The sequence below is a fragment of the Benincasa hispida genome, chromosome 9 (assembly GCF_009727055.1).
Source record: "Benincasa hispida cultivar B227 chromosome 9, ASM972705v1, whole genome shotgun sequence".
NCBI classification, from domain to species: domain Eukaryota; kingdom Viridiplantae; phylum Streptophyta; class Magnoliopsida; order Cucurbitales; family Cucurbitaceae; genus Benincasa; species Benincasa hispida.
In genome coordinates, this window is record NC_052357.1 from 5,625,925 (window position 1) to 5,640,998 (window position 15,074).

A 15,074-nucleotide genomic window follows, 5' to 3' on the forward strand; every position below is an offset into this window, starting at 1 on the left:
TCCTCAGCAAAGTTGAATTGTTCAACCTCAATCCTCTCAGCTTTTGAAGTCGTTATTTCTACAGGATTTTTTTCTCTCCCTGATGTGGTTCTTTATGTGGGTCATCGATATGTGAGAACTTATGTATGTATATAAAAGCCAACAAATTTTTAAGTGAAAAAAAGGGAAAAGAAAAGTTTTTTAAGTATTTAAAGAGTCATAGATATGGTCTAACTTCTAAGTTCTAGGTACCCATTGGCACTAGTGCATCTTAGCCCGCAACTTTTCTGCAAACTCGTACCTTTATGCAAGCTCTATAATACATATGCATTTGAAGAAATGTTAGCGTATGTGAATGAATCCATGCACGATCTTACTAACTATGAACGATATAAATTGATAACAAAGATTTGAAGAAGAAGAAGATCATGAGAATCCAGCAAAGTCCCAAGAGGAACCACTGCCTTAATTCTGTTATGCTTCAGGACCTTGTAAAGCAGAAAGAACAAAGTTGCTCGTGCATCATTTCCTTACAGAAAAACTACCTTGAAATAAAAATACATACTTGAAAGAAGAAAGGAAAAGGGATGTTCATCCTTGGATTGAGTATCTAGGAGCAAGAAAATGGTGCAGGGTTCATAAATTGGAATCTAAAGGGCAGTCGTCTGAAATTCTTGGCGTCGTGGGTTAGACCGTACGATTGGTTTGTTCAAAATTCTTTAGGAAAAGTAAAGAAATCAGTTACTTGTTTTTAATCAACGTAAGGTACTTTTCAAATACACTACGGTCTTTTCCTTTATTTAAATTAAATTTTTTTTCTTTTTGGGGTTTTGGGAATTAGCTTTCTTACTTTATGAATCAGTTCATCAAAGGGCCTTTAATTAATCCCTGATGTTGGTCGTGTATTTTTCCCTTCGAAATTTCGCGTTTATTTGCAATGTTTGACCTTAACTTGGAAATTCCGGAATTGGATGTATTTATCTGACACCCACTTATCAATAGATGGGAATTATTTTTTAATAATTCTGGTGACTGTGAGTGTTTTGAATTTGTGATTTCCGTGAAATTTATAGAGAGAGAAGTATATAGCTGCCTTTTAGTTTCTAATTATTTTTTGGATTGTAAAATTTTAAAGATATGAATTTAAGGGCGTAAAGGATTCTCCTCCTTGGTGGACTCGAATGTTGATCTTTAAAGCTACGAACTACTTAGGGTTTTCGATTTTCCTAATTTTTTCCATTCGCCGCTCGATCTTTCTTCCTCTAGTCGGTGAGTTCGCCTAATTTCATCTTCTGGGTTGCTTACTTTTCCTTCCTTATTTATTATTATTATTTTTTTTTTTAATTTTTGAGATTTTTCATGTTCTTTCCTCAATTTTGAACTCTTTGAAGGTTGAATTCCGAGGGCTCTTTCGCATTCGGAGCCCATCGGCAGAAGAAGACTGGTGTTGTTTTTTATTTTTTTATTTTTTTGTTTTCTGTAATCCAATCTTCTATTCTTTCAAAACGGCTAAGTTCTCTCTGGGTCTCTATTGAATTGTGTGATCATATTTGTGAAGGAGTTTCATTTTCCTGGTTAGAATTTTTTAAGATATAGCTAATCTAGAGCTAGCATTCCTTCATATCTCTCAAAGTCCATTAAGTTTCAGTCAACTCTTTGAGAGACAGTGGCTTTAAAGTTATGAGTTGATGCTGGAGTCAAGGATTTTAAACTCGCTGGAAGTTTGGTATTTCAACTCTCCTGTAAGAAGCTGGAGAGAATACATTGGTAGAGAGGCTCCGTTGCTCTTATATAACGCCAATGGTTTTTTATTCCCAAGTTCCTGCTAGATATACTTGTAGGCTTCTTGCAATCCCCTGCGGGAGTATTCCTGAAGATAAATGTAAGAAGGATAATCCAGAGGATCAGAAGAGATATCCCTTTCCACAATTAAATTCTTCTGGGCGTTTGGAGGTGCGAATTTTTTTACTTCTCTATGATTAATGTTCGCCTGTATGTTCCTGCAACTACCCTGTTAATACTCATACTCCACTGTGTTGTAATTATCTTTCTTGCATATATTTGCAGGTCCAGGTTTTGTCCAATCCTAGTAAAGATCAGTTTTGTAGGATTATTGAATCATATAAACCAAACATTGTTTACTTACAAGGGGAACAAATCGAGAACGATGAAGTTGGTTCTTTAGTATGGGGAGGTGTTGATTTGTCCACAGTAGAAGCGATAAGTGGGCTCTTTAGTTATCCGTTACCCACCACTGTATGTTCTACACTTTTTTTAATTATCAGCTTCATATTTTCTTGCATCCTTATGTAATTGTAACCCTTGCAAAAGGAAAGACTTAACAGAAACAAAATAATAATAAATAAATAAATACATGGTCTTGGTTGAAACAAGGCTGCCTCTGATAATCATCACAACTTCTTGTGTCCTTAACATTTCACTCCAATTTTTACTAATGACTTTGGTGTGTGGATCTTCAGGTATATTTGGAAATAGCAAAGGGAGATGAAGTAGCAGATGCACTTCACTCCAAGGTGATTTTTATTTAGTTCCCATATCTACCTTCAGTGTTTACTGTCATTGGCAATTTTTGGGATTTGAGGTGCTAAGACTAATAGGATTTATTTTGAAAGCTGCAGACTGGAATTTCTGATATGCTTGTATGAAGTGTGACTGTGTGAGCTTTTTGTTTTCAGGGTATTCCTTATGTCATATACTGGAGAAGCACATTCTCTTGTTATGCAGCATGTCATTTCCGTAATGCATTCTTTTCGGTTCTTCAGAGGTATCCCATTAGTATAACAATGCAGATTAATCATTTAATCCAGTGGAGGCTATGTATAGGTGGAAAGTAAAGGATAATTGAACAATGACTATTTTTCTATGTGAATTGCAGTTCATCTGCTCACACATGGGACGCATTTCAACTTGCACATGCTTCATTTAGGATGTATTGCTTGAGAAACAACCTTATTCTTCCTAACAGTAGTCATGAAGAAGTTAGTGAAGAGCTGGGTCCACATCTTCTAGGGGAACGCTTGAAAATAAATATCGAACCCCTTGAGGCAGCTGATGATGAAGAAGGTTCACCGGAAATTCCTTCTGTGAGCATACTTGATAATGATGTTGAAATGAGATTTCTTGTATGTGGGGAGCCAGGCTCATTGGTAAACAAAAACGAACGTCTATTTTTAATTTGCCATGCTAAATCCCAATACACAAATGTGCAAAACTAGTATTAGTACCCTTTTAGTTTCCTATTGGCATGACATGTAGGTTTGCTCTGTACTTCTTAGGATGCTTATGTATTAGGAGCTCTGGAGGATGGTCTTCACGCCCTATTGGACATTGAAGTAAGTAGGGGAAGCTTGTTATTGCTAGGACTTAAGTTTTTAATAGACAATCTAGTTTCTTGATTTGTTTTATGCCACGTTAATCGGAGCAAGAGCTTTCTTCTAACACTTCTCCCCCCTATTTCTGTGTTTTAGATTCGGGGCAGCAAACTTCACGGCAAGTTCAGGTGCTTTGGTTTTTTAGAATTATTCTCCTGATTTATTTCAGAGTTACTTTATGTGAGCTTGTATTATTTTAATTTTGTTTTGTAAACTAAGATTGATTGCATCACCTGGCTAATGGTTGATTGAGATATACACGGCATTTGAGGGTGATTTTTTTATGTTGTTGGAGTTTTATGAATTTAGTCACTGCAAAATTCTTCTGACCTTTGAATGGAATTGTAAACTCCACATTGTATATTGGCTGTCAATTGTATTAATTCATCTGATGTGCACAGTGCCCCTCCTCCACCTCTTCAGGCAGGAACACTCTCTAATGGTGTTGTGACCATGCGCTGTGATATATCGACATGCAGTTTTGCCCACATCTCACTATTGGTATCAGGTAGTGCACAAGCTTGTTTTGATGATCAGGTAATGTAGAAGCTCTCTGGTCAGGTTCTCATTGTGTTTTGCAGCTGTTAGATCTTATTTAACTTCTTACTGGTTTGTATTCAGCTATTTGAAAATTATATAAAGAATGAGATTATAGACAGAGGCGAACTAGTGCAGACATTAATCGATGGTGAAGGAAGTAAACACTTATCTGAGCCACGAAAATCTGTTTCAATTGCTTGTGGCGCAACAGTTTTTGAAGTTAGCATGAAGATTCCTTCATGGGCATCTCAGGTTGTCTGATCACTTCTCATCATCTTTTACGAGATTGTATCCTTGGGATTCTGATTCTATTGTTTGGTTTAGCATCCATATGTTCATGAATCGATAATGGATTATTTCACCTGAGAATCAGAATGGCCCGTCTCCTATCTAGCCTTAAATGCAGCGTACTGATTAGTGATTTCTGTAAATTTGTTTCTCCTGGCCTGGTGCTTGCTTATGGAATATAAAGAAATTAATGCTTGCTGATATCTATCTGACTCCAGTGTTAGGGAATCAGAACTGAAGATCTGTGGAGCAATATCTCCAATTCATTTAGTGATGACTGATGATTATGATCAAGTTCTTATAACGAGTTTTATTTAAAATCTAACGCGTAGATGCTTGTCCGTGGCTGTTTTGCAGATTCTGAGGCAGTTGGCCCCTGATGTTTCTTATCGAAGTTTAGTGGTACTCGGCATTGCTAGTATCCAGGGTTTGTCTGTTGCTTCTTTTGAGAAGGATGATGCTGAACGCTTCCTTTTCTTCTCTTCAAGGAAGGAAAAAGATTTATTTCTGAGCAATTTAACCGATAGCACTCTCCCAATCTGGTTGAAACCACCTGCTCCTAGAAAGAGATCAAAATATATGAAAGATACAAGCCTTGGTTCTCATGATGTTATTGAACATCTGAAGGTTTCGTCTGGTAGGAGAATAGATAGTCCGAACATGAAAATAGGATCAAGGAATGGTTTTAGCACTCCCATGTTTCCATTCACTAGAAAGAGAGGCATGAAAATTGCTGCAATGAGGCCCATTCCTCATGTTAATCGCCATAAGATGATCTCTTTTCATGGGATAGCTGAGACAGGTGGCAATGGAAGCCTGATTAAGGCTAGTGTTCCTTGTAATCCCGCAAAACATGTGACTGTAGGTTCAGCTTCAGTTTTGCAACAAAAATTGTTTCCAAGTGCATCTCAATATAAACAAATCATTCCCATGAATCCACTACCTTTGAAGAAGCACGGTTGTGGCAGAAGCCCAATACAGGCTTGCTTTGAGGTAATTGAATTCCGTTGGAATTTCTGCTCCTAGAAAATATGTGCTTAAAGAATGTCGAGAAGTTCTAATCTTGTGCTTAAAGAATGCGAAGGAAGTCAACTTTAGATTTGTTGCTAATCCTCAGGTGTTCGACCCAAAAATTTAGATTGATTTCTACTAAATTTTTTATTGAACTTATTCTCATGTAGGAGGAATTTTTGAAGGATTTGCTGCAGTTTTTATCTCTTCGAGGTCACAATCGACTTATTCCTCCAGGTGGGCTTGCTGAGTTTCCAGATGCAATACTCAATGGAAAGCGTCTTGACCTTTACAACCTATACAAGGAGGTAAGTCCGTTTTCTGAGTTGGAATCATGGATATAGTGTACTGGATACTAATTCAACCCTGAATGGATGGTCCTCATCAGGTGGTTTCAAGAGGCGGCTTTCGTGTTGGAAATGGCATTAACTGGAAAGGACAGATCTTCTCAAAGATGCGCAATTACACCATGACCAATAGAATGACTGTATGGATTTTATGCCTAACAACAAAATTCTTATCCTGATGAACATTTAGTTTGGTATAACTGTGTGTTCTGGAATATCTAGAATGTTTTATATGCATGACAAATAATGGGAATGTTTTTTCTTGATGCTTTTAAGAAGAGTTCAAAGAAGATTTCCACAGTGATAGAAAATAAAAACTAATTCTCCTGTAGGGTGTTGGAAACACGCTTAAAAGACATTACGAGACTTATCTTCTAGAGTATGAATTGGCACATGAAGATGTAGATGGTGAATGTTGCCTCTTGTGTCACAGGTGTGTATACTTCCATTCCTTCCATTCTCTTCTCAAATATTTTTTTTCCTCCCATTTTTTGAAAAGAAACAAATATTTCCTTGATTGCATTGAAATACTTCATATGTTCCCTTACGCTGAAGTGCTGGATTGCTCTAACAGTAGTGCAGCGGGGGACTGGGTGAACTGTGGCATTTGTGGGGAGTGGGCTCACTTCGGTTGTGACAGAAGGCAGGGTCTTGGCGCATTTAAGGTATTTTCCTCATTCTACTACATCTTGGTGATACAGATTTTAATAAAAGTACAAACTGTGTGGATTAGGACAAGAAAAAATTCCTTTCTACGTGCAAACTTAAGATCCCTTTGTTATTTTTACAAGGTAGGAAAATATGGGATGAGAGATGAGTGTTTACTCATCATAATGATGCATTATGCATGATTTTTGCAGGATTATGCAAAAACTGATGGATTAGAATACATATGTCCACACTGTAGTGTTGCTAATTATAAGAAGAAGAAAGTTGCAAATGGGTTGTCTCCAGGCTTCTCCTCAAGACCAATGTGAAGTTGATTTGATTTTGAGGTCAAATTGGTCTCTGCCGACCTATAACGATAAGAGAACCAAACCGTTGCGGCCGTACATATAAAGCTCAATTTCCTTAACTACGTGTATTGCTGTGCTATTAACCTAAATCTACAAGTATATATACATATATAATGTATCCAGGAAAACAGAGAAAAGTCAAGCAGAAAACTATTGATTTTTTTTTTTTTTTTTGTATTGTAGGATGGGGTTGAGTAATACTTAGGTAATGCCTTAGGATATAGAAGGGGAATGAATACTACAGTTCTCCAACTTAGTTGAGGGCTAACTTAGATTTTATGTAGAAGATGATGAATTGGACGATCCACTTGAACTTACATGTAAGCTCACCATTTTCCCCCTTTTAACAATCTTGTGTATGCTTACAATGTAAAGGTTTATGCTTCTTAATTAGTTTATCTACTTTTTGAGAATAAGTCCATTGGAAATTCAATTCTATGAGTTTGTAAATGAGGCAGAGGTATTTTCACTGGGGACCAAACTAGATAGGACCAGTTGGCAACCTAGCATAAAGTTGTCTGACCTGACCTGGGGTTGGGTTGGTTTTCTGGTTTAAGCACATCAGTTTTCAAATGGGCTGCAAATTTAACTGGGCCAAACCAAATAATCGATTAAATTACCCCTCTTTCTAAATCAAAGAAAATTGGAAGATAATATATTCAGGATTAGATAAACCTGAAACATAATAAAATAATATGGAACATGTATTATTGTTATAAATTATACAAAAAAATGTAATATTTACATCGTATTCGTTCTATTTAAGAAAATATTTGAAATAGGTAAGTATGTTCTAAGAATCGAAAAACTTGTATCATGAAAAATTGAATAATGATTAAAGAAAAAGAAAAAGAAAAGAAAAGAAAAGAAAAAGAAACTATTTAGTCGTTCAACAATAATGAAACAAGTCTATTTACATCTTCTTGGATTGATGGTTGTTTGAATCAAATCTAAAGAGGGAGTTTGGTTACACCTAATTGACTAGAAACATTTAGAAAAGATTGATTAAGATTTTGAAATGGTCTCCTAATATATATCAAGGAACATAATTCAAACAAAACTGAAAAGTAAAATGAGAAGGAATCACCAAGTAAATTTTCGATTTGGCCATAGAAAATGGTGTATTTTTTTTTTTTTGTTGTTGATTGAGTTGAAGTTATTTTATGTAGTCTAGCTTTGTGGTTCTATCACATAGTGCTACGTGACAAACTTGGAGCGAGGTTCAACTAACAGTCAAGTATTATTCAAACATATACCCTATAAATTCATAATGAATGTAGATGTCCCACATACATGAGCATGAACTAGAGGAACAGAAGAGCAGACAACAGCTCCACTGCTTAAATGATACTGCTGGAGCATTGATGGATGCATTCAATGCATCACTCTTTTTTGGGCAAACCTCAAATTATTTGTAAACTCAAATGTGGGTTTCCAGTTGTGTTACATTAATGGTTTGTTTGAGATGGATGTTATTTGAGAATGGAAAGTCCTTTTAGTTGAATTGAATTGAACAAATATAAAATATTATGGTAAGGAATTTCGACATGAAGATTTACATTTTTTAACAATGAATTAGCTACATCATAGAGCTGGGCAGAGGTAGAATAGTTTAATTCTAATGTACTCCTCTAAACTCTAGGGTCCAAATCGTAAATAATATAAATATGTCAAAAACAAATTCAAGACATTCCAGTATATTAGAGAACAATAATTAATGGTGTATTTGGGGCGAGAACTATTTTAAGACTATAATAACCACCTCTTATTTGCTACTACATTCCAAACACATATAATTATAACTCAATTATAATAACCTAGAACGGTAATACTCAACTTTTTACCCCAAACGTCCCTTAAAGAGATAGGGAAGAGATGTTCCAATCTTCTGGAAGCATTGAGCTAAAATATTCAGTTGATTTCACAAAGGAAAAGGGCAATGAAGCAAAAAGGAAAAGCTTTTATTTTTCCATTCTTTTGTAATTTGTTCCATTAAGGGTGCAAAGGGATTTTGAAATATGACAAAAAAAGCAATGGTGTATTTAAGATCCACACCTCAAATAGTGAAGAGGCCCCATCCATCCCCTCCCTAACACTCCCTTCTATAACACTTTATTACCAACACTAATTATGACATTGCCAATAATTGCATGCTAAACTGGACAGACTTACCCTCTTTCAATAATAATAATAAAAAAAAAGATAAAAAGACAGACCTGCCCTTTCTTTTCTTTTTTCCTCTAGGCAATATGATTTTATCTTTAAAATAGTTGGTGAAGATATAATCAACTTCTATTTTTGTCTCCTTTATTTATTTATTTATTAGTTATTTTATTTTATTTTCAATCCATCATCTTTTCGTACTTCTTGAGGAAAATACCTTTTATCCATAGTTTTTTTATATCATTTTCGACTAGTCTCTCAATTTCAAAATGTGGCATTTTACTCTTGTTTTTTTAGTTTAATTTCTATTTGGTCTACTCGTATGAGTTTTTAATACTTTTTATTTGGTCAATACATTTCAAGTTTTAGACTTTTATCTCTTAAATTTTCACTACTTATCACTTATTTTAGTCATGGTTAATTTTCTATCCATTAGTTTAAAATAATTAAAATAATTTAAAGTAAATTAGTTTTCATATTTTTTATTATTATTAAAACTAATTAAAAAATTTACATCATAACTATTTTAAATTAACTAATTGAAAGTTGACATTAAAGTGCAAAAATGGGTATAAGTTACACAGAGATAAAAGTGTAAAATCTAAAAATCTAAGGATAAAATGTAAATTGAGCTCAAAATTTAAAAATAAAATTGTAATATTTTAAAATATAGAGAGGTACTCAAAACTTAGTATAAAAAAGTATTTTTCTCAAATTTAATCTATATATTATTAAAATTTTCAAAGCGTCAACATAATAATATAGTATAAATGTGTATTTATAAATCCAGCAAGATTCAAATTTTAATGAAAACATAATCGAAATCCAACACAACATCAAATAAACTTCAAAGTATAATAATAAAAGTTTAAATTATGAATAGCGGTATTCATAAGAGTAATAATAGATACAGGACACGTCACATCCATCTCTATGCATCATCTTTAATCACAAGAAACAATTATGTTATGTTATATATATATTAAAAAAATCACGCGACAACTTGTAATTGGACACTTGGGTGGATGCGTTAGATGCACCAAGTATTTTTCTATTTATAAACATAATAATAAATAAAAGTTATAAAATTTTTTAAAATACAAATGAAAACGTTATCCTTAATGAAATATCTAGTTTGAAGATATCAATAATTTTCTACAAATTTCATTCGATCAATTTTAGATAAATGATTAACTCACATTTATTTTTGCTAAATTAGCATCTGATCATGTTATCTTAATTAGATTTAACCTATATTTTTATTTTAGTACTTCACCTTATCCTTTTGGGCGAATTATCAACGTTGGTGGATTTTGAGCCAACAATAATTTACATACTTCTCTGTTATATGTCATTTATTCATTTATCTCATGAGACTCCAGAGAAGCATTTAAAACCGCTCATAATAATATGGACAATTATTTAGAAACAGGTCCAAATTTTTGTATAATGGCTAACCAAAAATTAGCAACAATAACCAAGTATAAGTTTTTTTTTCTTGTGTAAAATTTAGAGATAAAATAGAATTAATTTATACAGACTAAATCAAGGCATTAAGATGGGACAGAATATATTTAAAAAAGAAAAAAGAAAAGAAAATTTAGAGATAAATAGAATAAATTTATATGGTTTATATTAATTTTACTTGGGAGGTTTAAAATAAAAAATTCAAAAGATTGGAAGTTTGGATCACCGACGGAGTGTCCACCTGAAAGCAGTTACTTTGTCTGTTGGCTTTATTTGGTGTGTTATTAATCTCTTCCTTTGACTTCATTATTCTAATTACCAAATCTTTACTTGCTTCTTTAAACTTTAGTTCTACGAAGTGAATGCTGTCTCTCCTGTTTCTCACTTTGTCCTTTCTTTAACTGAGTGGCCACTACTTGTTTAAAACATGACCACAACAGAGCTTTTTCATGGGCCTGCTCAGTGCTTCAAGCTAAATTCACACAAAAAGGATATATTTAAATTTCTCTCATATAGGATGCTATCGTAATCCAACTTTTCTATTCAAGCTCTTCTAATATCATAAATCATTTTTTCTTTCACTAATATTGATTTATATTGAGGGTTGCCCCAAGCAACGCCCAGAGAACATCGGTGGGCCCATACCGAGGGAAACTAAGAGACGGCATAGAGAAACGCATGTCCAAAAAAAAAAAATCAGAGCATCAAGTTTCGAGTTGAGCTGGTGAATATTTACTAATCGAGAAGTAACGGAGTCGTGCTTGATCTAGCACCCTATGGCCTTGAGCGCCACAAACTACCTTAACATCGTAGGAGTTTTAAGTAACTACATGAGAGTGTTAGAGGAAGGTTATTACTCATTCGACGACCCAGGGAAAGTAAGTAATCTCCCAAAGAGAGTCCTAATCTTATTTTTGTGCTTAAATGAACTATATGTTGGGATAAACATTATATTTTTTGGATCAATTGTCACACTCTCGTGTGAATTTAATAGAATACTAATCAACTGCAAACAACAATAATAATCAAGTAAGGATACAAAGAATTTTAACATGGAAAACCCCCCTCGATGTGAGGAGTAAAAAAACCACAGACCAAAGTCAAAACTCTACTATAATCAACAACCGGTACAATAAAGTTCTCCCTAATCACAACTAGAGGCATACACAAATTAATATCTCAAGATTAACAATCTCGGCAACACAAATTAATAAAGAAGAAAATAGAAAGATTAACAATCTCGACAACAAATGACAACAATATAAAGAAGAAAATAGAAAGATCTCACAATAAGTGGCAAACAACTATCTACTAGAATCTGATTGTAGATAGCTCCAAATGGAATCTCCACCGTCCAAATTGAAGACCCTCGTGTCAAGAACACGTTGTCAAAATATCAACTCGATCCACGGATTGACCCTCAAACAGCTGAAAAACGAAATTGAACGGAAAGCCTTCTTTTCTCTAATTTTCCTCTGCAGTTTTTCTCTCCTCGGTCTATGTGTGATTTTTCAACCAATTACTGCTTGTTATTTTCAAAATAAACTAATGCCCACTTAATGAGCCTTAATAGGGTTTTCACTAAAAAGTGAAATAACCCAACAAATCTCCCTCTATTTCACTTTTTGGAGGAACTTGTCATTCCCACGGCGGAACGACAAAACTTAAGCTTCTCTCTTGATAGATTCTTCGTCGATATATCAGATCTGTTGTGATCAGTATGTATCTTCTCAAGCTCAACAATTCATTAATCAAAGAATCTCTCATCTAGTGATACCTCACATCTATATGCTTTATTTTTGAATGAAATGTAGCATTCTTACCGAAATGAATAACACTTGTCACAATATATCACATATCTTCATTGCTTGAAGCCAAGCTCCTGTATAAAGTACTTCATCCACAACATCTCTTTACAAGCCTCTGGTGCTGCAGTATACTCTGCTTCAGTTGTAGAAAGTGCAACACACTTCTGCAACCTTGACTGCCAAGACACTGCACCATTTGCAAATGTCATCAGATCACTGGAAATAGACTTTCTATTGTCTAGATCTCCTGTTATACCCGAATCTATGTACCCAACAAGTGTTGGGTTTCCATCTCCAAATGTGAGCTTCAAAGTAGAAGTGCCTCTCAAATATCTCATGATGTACTTGACTACCTTCCAATGTTGTTTTCTTAGATTGGACATAAAACAACTAACAACACCAACAATATGAGCAATATCAGGTCTAGTATATACCATGACATACATCAAACTCCCAACTGCTGAAGCATAAGGGATCTTGCTCATATCTTCCTTCTCTTTATATGTAAAAGGACTATGTTTACTACTCAGTTTGAAGTGACTAAATAAGGGAGAACTGATTAATATTGCTTTACTCGTGTTGAAACGCTTAAGGACCTTCTCTAAATATTGCTCCTGTGACATATATAATTTCTTGGAAGCTCTGCCTCAAACTATTTGAATTCTAAGAATTTTCTTTGTTGGCGCCAAATCCTTCATGGTAAAGGATTTGTTCAATTGTTTCTTCAATCTGTCAATTCTTGAAACATTTCTGCCAACAATCAAAATGTCATCAAAATAAAGTAATAATATAATAAAAACATCATCAGAAAAATTTTGAACAAAAACGCAATGATCAAAAGTAGTCTTTTTGTAGCTTTGCTCCTCCATAACTGACTCAAACTTTTTGTACCACAACCTCAATGCCTGTTTCAACCCATAAAGACTTTTCTTCAATTTACACATCAGATGCTCTTTGCCTTTCTGCTCAAAACCATATAATTTTTCTATATAGATTTATTTATCTAAATGTCCATGAAGAAATGCAAGTTTAACATCCATCTGCTCGACCTCTAAGTCAAGACTAGCTGTCAAATCCAAAAGTACAAGTATATAAGACATCTTGACAACTGGAGCAAAATTTTCATCAAAGTCGACACCTTTCTTCTGACTGAACCCTTTGACAACCAATCTTGCTTTGTAACACAGCTTTGAGGTATGTTATTCCTGCTTCACTTTATAAACCCACTTATTTTTCAGTGCGATTTTTCCTTTAGACAATTTCACAAGCTCAAAAGTGTGGTTTTCATGCAAAGACTTCATCTAATCTTTCATGGCATAAATCCACTTTCTTTTTGCCCTTCTTCTATGGCCTCTTCATAACTCTTAGGCTTTCTTCCATCAGTCAATAATAAAATATTCATTAACTAAATATCTTGTTGACGGACGTCGATCTCTGATAGATCTCTTCAGTGAAACATTTGTAGGAACTTCTATTTATGATAATTGTTCTTGAACACTGTCATTTGCATCATCCTGCTCTGAATTCTCATCTGAATCAACAAATTGTTCATTCTGAACCTCATCTTCTATTTGTGTAAAAGGTTGAGTCAAAGAAATTGAACTCGAATCAATCAGATTATCATTGTGCTCAAACTCTATTTTACTTGTCGTCTCAATATCTAATATTGTTTAGTCTTCTACAAACACAACATCTCGACTTTTTATGAGCTTCTTCTGAACTGGATCATACAGTCTATAATTGAATTTATCTTGGGCATTTCCAAGAAATACCACGATCTAGTTTTTGTATCAAACTTTGATCTCTCATCTTTAGGAACATGGACAAAAACTTTACAACCAAAGACACGTATGTTATCATAAGATATATCTTATTTGACTATATTTTGTTTGGAACTTTTGATCCCAAAGGAACACATAGTGTGAGATTCAAAACATGTATAATTATATTCAATGCTTCACCCCAGAACGATTATGATAATTGTGACTTTGAAAGCAAGCATCTCTTTCTCTTAACTAGTCTTCTGTTCATTCTCTCAAGTTATACCATTTAACTGAAGAGTCTTAGAAGGTGTCTTTTGATGTCGAATGCCATGATTTCTATAATACTCGTCAAAAGGTCCATAATAATCACCTCCATTATTAATCCTAATACACTTCAACTTTTTATCAGTTTCTTTCTCAATAAGGGCATGAAACCGTTTAACACTTGTAACACCTGATCTTTACACTTCAAGGTATAGACCCACGTTTTCCTTGAATGGTCATAAAAAAACATCACAAAATATGACATACCTCCAAGTGTTTTTATTTTCATAGGACCACACACATTAGAATGTACCAAGTCTAGTATATTTGGTTTTCTTAAATGTTAAAAATACTTAAAAGTAACTCTTGTTTGCTTTCCTACCAAACAATGAGGACACCTTTCTAGGGGTGCACTATTTATATTAGGAAGATGATTTTTCTTAGCTAATATCTTCAAATCCTTCTCACTCATATGACTGAGTCTTTTATGCCAAAGCTCAACACACACTTCATCATTTACTGTATTTATATCACAATCCCAAGGTGACACGGTGAAGCATGAATCTCATTGTGTAAACTCTTAAGGACATGAGAACTAAGAACAATATATTGTATATGTTATTAATCTCCCATTAAAGTGTTCTAACAACATATCATATATGTTTATCAATCTCCCACTGACGTGTTTTACTTGTTCGGATATACTTTTACTTAGGTTTATTCTGACTAATTAAACAACCTAAGTCTATTTGGTTTATCCAAGTATAACGGTTATAAATGGATTTAACCTATGATGTCTAGGTGATAAACCAGTTTTATTACCTCATACCACTCACGCATTACCAAACATCTAGCATTCCCTCACGCTCGGTGTCACAATCGCTCTTTCGGAAGCTTCTCTTAGCGATTGTGCGGCACTTGTTCCCGCTCACGAACAAGCCAGCCAACTCGATTACGGACTGCCGATGGCACACCGAGTGCCTCTTGCAACCTCCACCCCCGTTTTAGGGAAAACGGTTTTAGAAAACGGGTTTGG

At 34.3% G+C, this 15,074-nt stretch overlaps 1 protein-coding gene across 3 annotated transcripts; it reads left to right on the forward strand.

Moving 5' to 3' along the window:
• Positions 1-767: 767 nt before the first annotated feature.
• Positions 768-6,966, forward strand: LOC120085155 (AT-rich interactive domain-containing protein 4-like). Of its 3 annotated transcripts, none has more exons than XM_039041034.1 (16): positions 768-1,248; positions 1,371-1,932; positions 2,047-2,235; positions 2,460-2,513; positions 2,676-2,764; positions 2,876-3,146; positions 3,276-3,332; positions 3,468-3,499; positions 3,773-3,908; positions 3,993-4,163; positions 4,557-5,192; positions 5,381-5,518; positions 5,599-5,697; positions 5,890-5,990; positions 6,132-6,222; positions 6,418-6,966. In XM_039041034.1, the coding sequence occupies exons 2-16, from the start codon at positions 1,780-1,782 to the stop codon at positions 6,532-6,534; spliced, it is 2,334 nt and encodes a 777-aa protein (XP_038896962.1). In that variant the 5' UTR covers positions 768-1,248; positions 1,371-1,779; the 3' UTR covers positions 6,535-6,966. The 3 variants fall into 3 exon arrangements, with proteins under 3 accessions (XP_038896962.1, XP_038896963.1, XP_038896961.1); XM_039041035.1 differs by having other exon boundaries at positions 1,647-1,932; XM_039041033.1 differs by having other exon boundaries at positions 768-1,932.
• Positions 6,967-15,074: the final 8,108 nt, after the last annotated feature.

What these genes read in the sequence shown, in the direction of transcription:
- LOC120085155 (XM_039041033.1), top strand. Translation starts at nt 1,780, where the DNA reads ATGGTTTTTTATTCCCAAGTTCCTGCTAGATATACTTGTAGGCTTCTT. An exon ending in CAGATGCACTTCACTCCAAG is followed by an intron (nt 2,514 to 2,675) that starts GTGATTTTTATT and finishes TTTTGTTTTCAG; the next exon opens with GGTATTCCTTATGTCATATA. An exon ending in AAGCTTGTTTTGATGATCAG is followed by an intron (nt 3,909 to 3,992) that starts GTAATGTAGAAG and finishes GTTTGTATTCAG; the next exon opens with CTATTTGAAAATTATATAAA.